Source organism: Podarcis raffonei, chromosome 7 (genome assembly GCF_027172205.1).
Source record: "Podarcis raffonei isolate rPodRaf1 chromosome 7, rPodRaf1.pri, whole genome shotgun sequence".
NCBI classification, from domain to species: Eukaryota; Metazoa; Chordata; class Lepidosauria; order Squamata; family Lacertidae; genus Podarcis; species Podarcis raffonei.
Window position 1 is genome coordinate 81,314,640 of NC_070608.1, and position 13,910 is coordinate 81,328,549.

Genomic DNA, 13,910 nt, shown 5'->3' on the forward strand with positions numbered 1-13,910 from the left:
CTTATGCGGAGGCAGGACCCATTGCATTCCTGGGGTTGTCAGTGTTTGAACCAACCATACAAATACTGCACCCCTCTCTTCTGTATGTGCTAAAGGCGGAGAGGTCCATCAGTTCACATGCCTTGCATTATTCTTTTGAAACAGTCACCCCTCACTCTCCCCTTAAATGGTGCACCAGTAAACATGCCCTTAGATAATCCAGCTATCACCATGACAATTGTTATCACATCTGGTATTTGACATAACATGGTTGAGTGTTGGATTAGGATTTAGGACAGGGGTAGGCAACCTAAGGCCCAGGGGCCACAAGCGGCCCATGGGGGTCGTTTAACCGGCCCCCGAGCCGCCCACTCAGTGATTCCATGCTTGCTGCGCTAAACTGGCGCGGCGCAGGGACTCGCTTCTGCAGTGCCGGAAATCGCGTCTGCGCATGCTCAGACACCGGAAATCATGTCTGCGCAGACACCGGAAATTGCGACTGTGCGTGCTCATGTGCACGTACGACCCAGCCCATAGAAGGATCTCCGCTGGAGTGAACCGACTCAGGCAAGGTAAACCTTGCCGACCCCTGACTAGGAGTTCAGGGTTCAAATCCCTACTTAGACCTGAAGCAGTGACTAACTCTCAGTACCACAAGGTTGTTGTTAGCATAAGAGGGTGGAAAGCCACGTAGAGTGGTACCTCGGGTTAAGAACTTAATTCGTTCTGGAGGTCTGTTCTTAACCTGAAACTGTTCTTAACCTGAAGCATCACTTTAGCTAATGGGGCCTCCTGCTGCCGCCGCGCCGCCGGAGCACGATTTCTGTTCTCATCCTGAAGCAAAGTTCTTAACCCGAGGTACTATTTCTGGGTTAGCGGAGTCTGTAACCTGAAGCGTATGTAACCCGAGGTACCACTGTATAACCTTGGGGTTCTTGCAGGAGAGGTACGTTCAAATAAATGCGGTGAAATAAAAGCTCCCATGTTGTTCCTTCCTTCTGGGTGGAAGTTGTTTGCAGTTGAGCCTTGCAGCTGCAATTGCCTAGGATGGGGTTTTATCCCCTGGAAAAGAAAGCATTCTTGCAAGGTGTGAAGCTTCCGTTCACCTTAGGTTCCTACCTTATTGCAACCACAGGAATCCTCTTGTTGTTGATGGAGAAACAATCCCTGGCCCTGGGAGTGGTTTACAATGAACATTCCAAAGTATCAGTTACTCTTTCTAGGTATGCATTGTCCCACCCTTTACATCTGTAAAGAGCAAGAGGAATGTAGGAGAAACAGGAGATTTTTACTGGGATCGGGGAGGGAGGGGAGGTTGCCTTGTCAGGTAGGGTTGGGTTTTGTTGAGGTTTCTTTTTTCCTGGTATGATACAGTAGAGGAATTTAGCAAGTGGACTTAGCAATAATTGCTTTATTGTTAAAGAACCATACCTGAATCATTCTTTTGTCTGAATGGGGTTATTAGATGAACCAGTAGTTATGAGTAGCATTAATCATGAGTTCGGTAAAACAAAGCTACTACAGAAACACAACAGGTCATGAGGTTAAATGCTGGCAGCGTGCTTCTTGCAAAGCGGGGGTGGCGGGGGGGGGGAGGAGAAAGGAGTTCTGCAGAACAAGGCCACCTGGAGACACAGCCAAACTGGATACAGAAAAGGAGACTGCTTCTCACAGCTGATAGTGATGGTGTAAACTGAAGTTTGAAAGCAGTTGAGGAGTGTGCATTCCCTTGCTCTCAGTAAGGAATATATAATAATAATAATAATTTATTATTTATACCCCGCCCATCTGGCTGAGTTTCCCCAGCCACTCTGGGTGGCTCCCAATCAAGTGTTAAAAACAGTACAGCGTTAAGTATTAAAAACTTCCCTGAACAGGGCTGCCTTCACATGTCTTTTAAAGATAGGATAGCTGCTTATTTCCTTCACATCTGAAGTGAGGGCGTTCCACAGGGTGGGCGCCACTTCCGAGAAGGCCCTCTGCCTGGTTCCCTGTAACCTTACTTCTCACAATGAGGGAACCGCCAGAAGGCCCTCGGCGCTGGATCTCAGTGTCCGGGCTGAACGATGGGGGTGGAGACGCTCCTTCAGGTATGCAGGACCGAGCCCTAAAGGTCAGCACCAACACTTTGAATTGTGCTCGGAAACGTACTGGGAGCCAATGCAGATCTCTCAGAACCGGTGTTATGTGGTCCCGGCGGCCACTCCCAGTCACCAGTCTAGCTGCCGCATTCTGGATAAATTGCAGTTTCCGGGTCACCTTCAAAGGTAGCCCCACGTAGAGCGCATTGCAGTAGTCCAAGCGGGAGATAACTAGAGCATGCACCACTCTGGCAAGACAGTCTGTGGGCAGGTAGGGTCTTAACAGTGCTTTGTGCCTGTTTGACTAGGGGATGCTATAGAAGCAAAGATCACCAGTGTCGAAGCAATGATTCTTCAACATCAACTTTGTTGGACTGGTCATGTTGTGCGAATGCCTGATTATCGTCTTCCAAAGCAACTACTCTATTCCGAACTTAAAAATGGAAAGCGTAATGCTGGTGGTCAACAAAAGAGGTTCAAACACCCTCTCAAGGCAAATCTTTAAAAATGTAGTATAAAGACTGACAACTGGGAAACACATGCCTGCGAGCGCTCCAATTGGAGAACAGCCTTTACCAAAGGTGTCATGGGTTTTGAAGACGCTTGAACTCAGGACGAAAGGGAGACATGCGCTAAGAGGAAGGCACGCTTGGCAAACCCTCACCTTGATCAACTCCCGCCCAGAAAACTAGGTCCCCACTGTGGAAGGACATGTGGATCCAGAACTGGCCTCCACAGTCACTTACGGACTCACTTTTAAAACCATGTTTCTGGAAGATAACCTTACTTGGCTACGAGTGATCGCCAGAGAAGAAATAAGAAGATATTGCACGTATTCTAGGGGTTGCCAGCTTGGTGTCTACAGACACATAATGCCCACAGAGGCCTTCCTTCCGTGACACCCTCAGAGCCCCCTCCCCTAATTGAAATTAAGCTTGAAAGATCTGAAGTATTGGTCCTGCTGTTGTTTTTGAGTCAAAGAATATGAGTCCACCACCCAAACACATTCATCATTTGATAAACGCCAAGTTGTGTTGTGATGTTTATGAGCAGCCATTGTAAATCAATTCCCACAGATGACTCTATCTTTCAACTCATCCCAAACATTTTCTCTCACTTTTGATAATCTGGGTAACAGCAAACAGCTCTGTATCTTGAGTGGTCTGACATTCCCCTCACTGTGCAAGATTAACGGAGCACTTCCTCGATTTTTAACATAGACTTAATCTATCAGGTATGCAGCTAAGTAACAGATTTAACTCTTGGTAATATTAATACCACTTGAAGAACTCTAGACGCGTGAGGCTGTATGAGGAAAGAGACGCTTGGTAATAGAATGTCAAGGGTCAGTATACTAAGATACGGTTAAAAAAGAAGCATTCAAAATCAGCATTATATATTCAGGGCATTATTCATTAAAGTGAATGCCCTGCCCCCAAGATTCAGGCTAAATCATGACCAAGTATGAAGTTTACTTCTGTGTGTGTGTGTGCAAGCATGAGGGAGAAAGAAAGAGAGAGAATTTATGTTAGACTATAAATGATATGTTAGACGTAGAATCGGAAATTTACATGTGCGATAATTATAAAGATGCCATTGTGTGAGCTGTTCTCTTACAGGCTGCTTATTTGTTTAAATGGAATGGTGATTTTCAAATTAAAATGTAGGAAAAAGTGAAATCATTTGGGGGAGGATTAGTAATGGTGGACAAACTTTCTGATTTACAGCTTTGAAACTCTTTATGTAATAGTGTGCAACTGCAGGATAGAGTTGAGTGGGTGGAGCTGTGGTCTAAACCACTGAGCCTTTTGCCGATCGGTAGGTTGGCGGTTCGAATCCCTGCGACAGGGTGAGCTCCCATTGCTCGGTCCCAGCTCCTGCCAACCTAGCAGTTCAAAAGCATGTCAGTGCAAGTAGATAAATAGGTACCGTTCTGGCAGGAAGGTAAACTCTGTTTCTGTGCGCTCTAGTTTCCGTCACAGTGTCCCGTTGCACCAGAAGCGGTTTAGTCAAGCTGGCCACATGACCCGGAACGCACTCTGTGCACAAATGCCGGCTCCCTTGACCTGAAAGCGAGATGAGTGCCGCAACCCCATAGTCACCTTTGACTGGACTTAACCGTCCAGGGGTCCTTTATTTTTTACCTTAGTGCTGAGTACCTTTGATTAGCAGCAAAACACGAGCAGTTGCCAGGAGTTTCTCTGCATTTTGCAAATAAACTGTTCAGAACCTGATGCAGTCTGAGTACATTTTATGGGAGTTCTGACCCCCCACAGGGGCTTGTAAATGAGAAATACCTGAATTGGGGTTGCATGTTTGGATTGGTTATGAAGCACTGGCTGAGCAAAGGGATTGGAGAGCTATTATGGTATGGTGTGGTATGTCTTTGGCTGGATTTAAATTTCCAATCCTCCATCATGTTTGTGGGTGACCTCAGCCTAGCCTCCCCCAACCTGCTACCCTCCAGATGTTTTGAACTACAACTCCCATCAGCCCCAGCGCACCCATTGTACAGGAGCTGTACTCCAAAATATCTGAAGGGTACCATGTTCCAGTAGGTTGCCTTTGCCAGATCACACACTCTCAGCCTAATCTGAGAATAATTGTGAGAATAAAAGAGGGGACCGTGTGTACCATAATAAATGCCATTTATAAGCAGGTTTTCATGTATAAATATATTTACGCCTTATAAAAAGAAAAGAAAAAAATCTTTTTTCTCCCTGGCCTTGTATTTTTCATGAACGTAACCAAATTTTGTCACAGCCCTGAAATAAATATGTCATTGGAATAGTTTTAGCTTCACTTCATGTGCAGCTGTGTTATGATTTAGACACAGTTGCTGTCATTTTTTTTAAAAAAGGGATATAAAGCAACTTCATGTGTAAACCAGTATCTGAGATCTGGTTGTTCCGAAATTCCCCCTTTTTGAAGACATTACATGATTTAGAGATATCACTGATCTATTCTCAGCTTTTAAAAACGTTTTGTTCCTAGCAAAGGCTGGGTTATTTAGCAGTTGGTCAGAAAACAGGCATTCTGGTTCGGTATCATTTCCTCCTGGGCGCATGTGATAAGCTCCTGTCTGCTGTTCCAGAAATGGGAAGAGCTATGTTCTGTGTCATAATTTTGGCTGAGTGCCTGGAGGGGCAATGAGTGGTCTGCATATGTGAGGTTTAATTCTGTAAACTACCTTAAAGTTGGTTTTATTATTCCCTGGTGAGTAGCGGGAGGCCTGGGCGTGAGAATGTGGAGCAGATGGTTTATTCTGCCTGCCCTGTGTGAAAGAAACATTTTTCCATCCCCTTTCTCTTGAGTGTATTGCTCTGCTTCCTCAACTTTGGCTAGTAAGAGATTTTCGAAGTATTTGGGTGATTTTGAGAAGCGACTTTTGCCTCACAGCACAAACACACAATGGCTGAATAAGAGACCAGAAATTTAGTATAAGTTACCAGGAGGGCATCTAAACAAACCAACAAACACAACACTTTTATTTATGTTATGTACTGAGTTGACTAGGATCCAAAATGCAGCAGTCTGATTGGTCCCAGAACAATAGGATTCAGAATGCAGCAGTCTGATTGGTCCTAGAACAATAGGATTCAGAATGCAGCAGTCTGATTGGTCCACAGGAGCCACCCAATCCAGCTCCAGGTGGAAGTGAATCCGCAACCTGTTTGGCCTACAGGAGAATCCCGGAATTAGCCAATCACGTGGGGCCCATTGTGTAAATAATGTATATAAAGCAGACACTCTGGGGGAACTTCCATTCCTCCTCACCACTATGAGCTGAATAAAGAGCATGAAATCCACTCTCGACTCCAAGTATATTTCAATTTACATGTCATTAGAATGGGAGACTCTTAATTTCAGGGTTCTGGGTTCGAGTCCCACATTGGGCCAAAGATTCCTGCATTGCAGGGGGTTGGACTAAATGACCCTCGTGCTCCCTTCCAACTCTATGATTCTGTGAACCGCAGGTGAAAGCGAACAAAATATACTGTGGACATTCAGTGGAGATACCCGTAGGGTCGTAAATCCCAGAGCTTAAAATAGCCAGTTGCTTTGTTTTCCCTTTGTGATGTTTTGGACGCACCAGGGCTCTTCAAGAAAATGCATAATTCTGGGTTTCTTTTAGGATGAAGGTCTTTTGCTGTAAGCTGCAGTGGCTGGATCAGGGGGATGGGGACAGGGGGGGAGTTTCTGCTCCTAATTATCCTCTCGCCTCCTGAGTTTAATTTTGTCGTTGTCTTTCCCCATTAGCTCTGCAGTTCAAGGCTTTGGCTGGCAACAGACTGTTTAACACACTTGTCAGTTTGAATGTTTCCTTTGGGCTTCCCAGAGTCGTGCTAATTTCGCTCTGTTGGCGGTTCTTAATTGTGTGAGCAGCGGCAGAACAACTGAAGAGTCACCCCTCAAATGTGCTCTCATCTGGCTGGTACAATGATGCTCCCGTACAGCAGAATCGTTGCTAATGGTTGTGATAACTAAAAACACTGATTAGCAAGTTCCATTCATCTCAAAAGAGAATTAGAAGAGTTTCTAATTAGGGTTGAAGTGTTTAGAGCTGGAGGTGAAATGTTTGAAATCAGGATAGGGCAACTTGAGCAATACTAGCAGTGCAATCCTATATAGTCCTGTACTCAGAAGTAAGTCACATTTAATTCAGTGGGGCTGTGGTCTAAACCACTGAGCCTCTTGGGCTTGCCGATCAGAAGGTCGGCAGTTCGAATCCCCGCAACCGGGTGAGCTTCCTTTGCTCTGTCCCAGTTTCTGCCAACCTAAGCAGTTTGAAAGCACACCAGTGCAAGTAGATATATAGGTACCACTGCGTTGGGAAGGTAAATGGCGTTTCCGTGTGCTCTGGTTTCCGTCATGGTGTTCCATTGCAACAGAAGCAGTTTAGTCATGCTGGCCACTTGACCTGGAAAGCTGTCTGTGGACAAACGCCAGCTCCCTCAGCCTGAAAGCGAGTTGAGCGCCGTAACCCCATAGTCGCCTTTGACTGGACTTAACCGTCCAGGGGTCCTTTACCTTTACTCCCACAGATAAGTAGGCATAGGATTGCAGTCCAAGAGTCCTGTCAGAAATGTATCCTGGGTAGAACCACAACAGTGCACTACTTTTTAGCCACATAAAATTAATAAGCTGTGCTGTCACTGTCATGAACATTTTGTTTATTACGGTTCTCCCTCCAAGGACCTTGCAGTAGGCTGGTATGGCCTTTCATCTAGGAAGATCTTAAGGCCAGACCTGTTTATCTGCCTTCTAACCATTCTCCAGGACACCAGTATATCTTGTGGACTAGAAACCTCAGTATTTAAAAAAAAACCCTGATGTTTACATTCCTAGAAATGTTGGACTCCATAAACCGCATGCTGCCTGCAGCTATATGAGATCATGCACAGGACGCAGGAGGCGTAAAGATCAATGCAAAAAAACAACAACCCTGAATTGGTCTGTAACGAATTTTAATAGCTTGCCTACTTGCTCTGAAACAAAATGTTATCATGGCCTAACTAGATATTTGTTGCAAGGAATAAGCGCTTTTTGCTTTTTTAAAATAAAACCCATAAAGTTCGGTAGATTTTTTTATTTTTTGGTCTTTGGCTTATCGCCAAAGAGAATTTCCTCCTTGTCCCTGTGATCTGGGGCAGGGGTATTGAATAACGTGAAGATAAGTTAATTTGTGCCTGCACAGACTTGCCCACGCTTGAGAGGCAACCTAATTATTCTTGCTTGATTTTGGAAAGGTTCATTAAACCTTACCATGAACAAGATATCTCGGGGCAGCTGCTGTTGTATCTGACACCTTCCTGGATTTCTTAAAGCCTTCAGTTCATCTTTATGGTTTCATGCTTCCTGTGGAGACGGAAGGACACACAGTTCTGTATCCCCATGTCCACTCTGCCGTACAATGTCATAAATGTTTGGTTGCTCCTCTCTTTCTGTAATGTGAACGCCAGCCACCAGTGCTTGTCAACATTTGGCCTATTAGCAGTGCCATTCCTCAGCATGTTTGCTCAGAGGTCGGCCCCATTGAGTTTAGTGAGACTTACTCATTGAGTAAGAGCACAATCCATTGGGAAGCAACACCATTGAAATCAATGGGAACAGAGCAGCACTGAATTCTTGGGCTGCCTCCATACATTTTAGTAGTGTTTGTACAGGAGAGAATGCCAGGGATTGTACTCTGAAGATCACAGTCTCCTCTCTTCCCTTATTTCTAGAAAGGAATTAGGCTTCCCACAATTTACTTCAGTGTAAGTTCAACCACAGAGCCTAGGGCTTGCCGATCAGGTGGTCGGCGGTTCGAATCCCCGCGACGGGGTGAGCTCCCGTTGCTCGGTCCCTGCTCCTGCCAACCTAGCAGTTCGAAAGCACGTCAAAGTGCAAGTAGATAAATAGGTACCACTCCGGAGGGAAGGTAAATGGTGTTCCCGTGCACTCTTCTGGTTCGCCAGAAGTGGCTTAGTCATGCTGGCCACATGACCCAGAAAAACTGTCTGCGGACAAACGCCGGCTCGACCTCTGTTTGGAGACAGGAATGCTGAACCAGATGGAGCCAGATCTAGTATTTATTTTTCGGTTCTTATCGCCATCTCCTGCAATTTGGCAGTTTTAGGCTTCGTGGTCTGAATGAGGAAAAATGAACACAGAAGAGAAAATAAATGAATAAAGAGAAGCACTGGGAACACACACCTGCTCATTTCTTGCTGGAGAGTTAAACAAGAATTGAGGAGGAACCTGGGTGGCTGGTGAAATGCTGGTCCATGGCCTGGCATCCTTTCAAGTCACCTCATGAATTGAGGAGAGGGGGAGGGCACAACATGCAAACCCATTTTTAAGAAGCAGCTGGCCACCAGTAAGCCATATGGGGTGACCCCGTGCCAAATAGAAACACATTCACTTGCCATTCAGTGCAAGCAAACGTACCTTTGTTTCTTTTGTTGACTGCTGCTCTAGGATCACATCTTAAGCCTAGATTTAGTTGATGCAGAAGGAAACATGCAATCTCTTGTCCGAACAAGATTCAGAGGTGTGGCGTTGCTGTTGTCGTTTTTTTTAAAAAAGATTGTTAATCTGTTTACATAACGTATTCAGGAGTGGGGAGTCAAACAAACATTTTACTGAGATGGCAGACCGGTGTCTGGGCTGTATCACTTCATATTGCGTATAGGGGCTCATATGTTTGAAGGACTTGCAGTTAGAAATGAGTAAAACCCTACACCGGACAGAACATTGGGGCCAATGGTTCCACCATATTCTGTTTCTGACAAACTCGCTTCCTACATGGCATGAAGTGAGGTGTGTTTTTGTACGGAGGAGCATTTAGTCATGTTAATTGCCATGTGCAGCCTGAAACGGTACAGCCCCCACACAAGTTTTCCTCCTCAGTAAGAAACTAGGCCTAATGGATCAATCAATAAGATTGCCAATCTTATACCTGCTCTTCCTTCAAGGAAATTTGAGCATAATCCTGCTTTGCTTCAACCTGACCCATCTGACTGAATTTCCTCTGTACTGTGTGCCTAGAGAACATAAGAAGAGTGGAGAAAGAAAATATCCGCTTGGGGATAGCAGCCAACGATAGCCTTCTCCTCCATGAATTTGCCTAATCCTCTTTCAAAGGAATTGAAGTTGTTGGCCACCAATGCCTCTTGAGAGAGCAAATTCCATAGTTTCAGAACCCACTCTATTTTATATAGGGGAATTCCTATCTTCCTTGACCCTTGGCCATGCTGGCTGAACCTAATGGGCGGTCCTGCAACTTCTGGAGAGCCAGAAATCCCTCACCCCAGCTTTACATCATGATATGAATGTGAAGGGATGCAGGTGGCGCTGTGGTCTAAACAACAGAGCCTAGGACTTGCCAATCAGAAGGTAGGCAGTGAGCTCCTGTTGTTCGGTCCCAGCTCCTGCCAACCTAGCAGTTCGAAAGCATGTCAGAGTGCAAGTAGATAAATAGGTACTGCTCCGGCGGGAAGGTAAACTGTGTTTCTGTGTGCTGCTTTGGTTCGCCAGAAGCGGCTTAGTCATGCTGGCCACATGACCTGGAAGCTGTCTGCGGACAAACGCCAGCTCCCTCGGCCTATAGAGTAAGATGAGCCGCAACCCCAGAGTCGTCCGTGACTGGACCTAACGGTCAGGGGTACCTTTACCTTTACCTTATGAATGTGAAGGTTCCTGTGAGCTTCAGGAGACTAGTGGCTATCCAAGGATAGCTGATCACGTAAACATCATATGAGGTTCTACCACTGTTGTCTCCTGCCCAAGAAAGAGGAGATTTATTTAGGAAAAGCTTTTGCCCATTAGCGATAGCATACGTAACAAATAAGCTACTGGAAACAAAACAAAAAAATGACACTGAAACATTGAGATAGAGATTATTAGAAGCCGTTAATTCATGATGAATATTCATCTGGAATTGTGTGAATTTTCTTTGGTTTGCACCCATAAATGCTTTGCTTATACTTTTATATACTGTTGGTTTCTAACAGATAAAGTTATTTTAGCTTTTAGATAATGAACGTAACTCATGGGTACAAACATAAACAGAGGTTAGGTGTTATTCTTGTTGCATTATATTGTGTTAGAAGGGTTCCAGTTATAGTTTTAATCCCAGGAGTGTATCTCACGCAAGGGCTTTCTGTCTAGCAAAATGTGTGATACCTACATGCAGACTGTAGCATACAAGAGTTGTGCAGCCCTCTTTTTCACTGCCTTGGGAAGCCACGATTGCTTATGACTCCCCCGAGTTTGTGTCACTTGCACACAAAATGTTTACACATTATTTTCATAGGGGGAAGTGGTTGACACATGAAGTAGCCCTTAGTTTTCAGGTGTAAAAAGCCACTGAATTGCTTTTATCATGGTACAGTAAGCTCATGCACATTTAACTTGTGCGCATTCAGCTTTACACGCTTGGCAAAAAAATTAAAAGGGAGGCAGAAAGGGAAGCGGGCACTCGGAAGAAAAGACTTCGGCAAACCCACTCGCTGTTGCACCCAATGTGTTTTGACCATACACAATTTTGGTGTGATCCCTGGAACGTAACCCCTGCGTAGGTTGAGGACTTCCTGTGCTTGAAAGACACATCATGTACATTCTGGAAGAATAGCTATGTTAGGCCCAGTTCATACATTTCCTGGGCCAATGGTTCCCTTCACAAGGAGGAATAAGTGTGTGCTCTCCCTCTGACATACACCTGATGTAAAACGTCAAGTCTAAGTCGTGTAAACTGTGTGCATGTATGCCTGATCTTTTTTTGGGGGGTGAGGAGACATAATCTGAATTGGGCCTCCATATGGACCATCAACATCATGAATTACCGTATTTTTCGCTCTATAACACGCACCCGACCATAACACGCACGTAGTTTTTAGAGGAGGAAAATCCGTAGGTATGCCACCCGTAGGTATTCCCTCCATAACACGCACAGACATTTCCCCTTACTTTCTAGGAGGAAAAAAGTGAGTGTTATGGTGCAAAAAATACGGTATATTACTTGTGTTCTAGAGGCACACCTAGGCACCCTTGGCAGGGAGCTGTATCAGCACATGCACCTGTTCCTTGTGCCCTTGGCAATTGCTGGCTCTCTCTTGTCTTCCTTCGCGATTCTTGAGCACTACTGTGCTTCCTGCGCCCTTGGCGGGGGCCAACCTAAACAACCCCTAGATGCGCCCCTGGTGGTGCTAAGCCAACCTGCTGCCAGTCAGTATAAGGCCACTTTCTAAGTTCCCAAAACATTTGTTGTGGCACTGTCTAAAACCTTACTTCATCAAATGATGATGATTAATTTGATTACAGTGGTACCTCTGGTTACATACGCTTCAGGTTACAGACTCCGCTAACCCAGAAATAGTGCTTCAGGTTAAGAACTTTGCTTCAGGATGAGAACAGAAATCATGCTCCGGTGGCGCAGCAGCAGCAGGAGGCCCCATTAGCTGAAGTGGTGCTTAGTTTCAGGTTAAGTACGGACCTCCGGAACAAATTAAGTACTTAACCTGAGGTACCACTGTACTTAACCACCATTCACTGTAAGATCCTAGGGTGGGTTGCAGTGATTTTAACAATACAATACAGTGGTACCTCTAGATGCGATCGGGATCTCTTCTGGAGCCCCGTTCGCATCTAGAAGCAAACGTAACCAGCGACATCACGTCTGCGCACGTGCACGTTGCTTTTCGCCGCTTCTGCGCATGTGCATGATGGCATTTTGAGTGCGCATGCGCAAGCGGCGAAACCCGGAAGTAACGCGCTCTGTTACTTCCGGGTTGCCGCGGAGCGCGAACTCGAACATGCTCATCCCGAAGCACATTCAACCCAAGGTATGACTGTATTTAAAAACAGTTTAAAACACCACAGTCACACAGCTAGGGTGCGTCCCAAAAAAATAAATATCTCTCAGGTAAATATAGTTTTTATGTTCCTTCCCCCCCCCACTGTCTATTATTGTTTTGAGTTGAGCTTCTCAAGACATGCCGACACACTGTTTAATGTGTAATTTTAACTGATAAATGATTTTGCTTTCAGATAACCACCCTCATTAACCATAAGGATAAGCCAAAGAAGTCAGACAAGACTTTGAGAGCGGTCCAGCAAGTGGGCCAAGCCGTAAAACTGGCTGTTGGGAGATTTGTCATGGTAGGCGAAGCTATAGCCAATGAAAACCAAGAGTTGAAAGAGGAAATGAAGGTTGCTTGCACTGAGGCAAAGCAAGCAGGTAAGTAAGTCGGTATTTATAGAGCATCAGAGACTTGCCATCATCTCTGCTGTGAGAACGCCCGAAAACGCTTCCTTCCAGCTGCTAAAGATGGCTTGAGAGGTGGTGATTAAAGCCATTGGGTGTTGATTTTGCTTGCAAGGAAGAGTTGCAGTTTATAATCTTTTTAGTATTTGGAGCAGCGCTCATATCTCCCTGCTGGGATTTCTTCTAGCTAAGATGTCTACTTTTTTGCTGAAATTGTACTAACTCCTTCTGTTGATTACTGGCATATAGCCAGTTGGGTAAAGTGAAGCATTAACCTGGAGAAATTGTGGAATGACCCAGCTCCTCAGGAGTAATCCTTATGTGATTATGTAAAATAGAGACTGTGGTAATGATTGCGTTGGCTCATTGGAGACTCCTCTGCGGCTTCTGGAAGGAAGTCTAAGGTGTCTAGGCACCTAAATTGGGGGTGACTGCATTTTGTACTCTCTAAATGATGATGTAAAAAGATGGCCAGTCAGAGAGTGAAGCACTAGAGAATAAAAAAGTTTGCCAACACCCCCCCCCCAAAAAAAAATCTTGCCCCAGCGGCATGGCTATAAAATGATCACTTGAGACCTCTACTCGCATAACAGCCTTGCAATAAACACCCCTTCTGATGATTAAAAAGATAGACATTGAACATTTCCTGATTTTATTTATTTATTTATTTATTTATTTATTTATTTATTTATTTTGAATTGATTGGTCACTTGATCTTGCCCAGGGCAACCCAAAGCAACTTACAACCAAACAAATAAGCAGACAAAGAGAAAGCTCCACATAGATCAATTAAAACCAAGAGGAAAAAGAAATACATTTAAAACATCCTGCCCACTTCTAAAAGCCCACAGATAGTTACAAGGCCAAGGCCTGGTTATAGAGGAAAGCTTTCGCCTGGCATGCTTCCAGGACCTGAGAAAATAATGGAGGAAACCCTAGTTTTATACTTTAAAACAATAGAAAAAGAAGGAGGCATTATTGAGCCTCGCTTCATCAATAATGAAAACAGAATGGCACCTTCTTCTTCCAAACAGCCCAGGGATTTCCAAACTGATGCAGAATGAAACTTTGCAAAAGAACTAGCTGCTCAGTTCCAGAGT

The 13,910-nt window shown here is 44.9% G+C and overlaps 1 protein-coding gene across 2 annotated transcripts in view; it reads left to right on the plus strand.

Moving 5' to 3' along the window:
* Nucleotides 1–13,910, plus strand: part of CTNNAL1 (catenin alpha like 1) — a 58,541-nt gene that overhangs the window by 7,334 nt on the left and 37,297 nt on the right. For both annotated transcript variants that reach the window (XM_053397193.1, XM_053397194.1), the window contains exon 2: nt 12,594–12,783. In XM_053397193.1, coding sequence (XP_053253168.1) covers nt 12,594–12,783 — 190 coding nt within the window. The remainder of the gene's footprint in view (nt 1–12,593; nt 12,784–13,910) is intronic.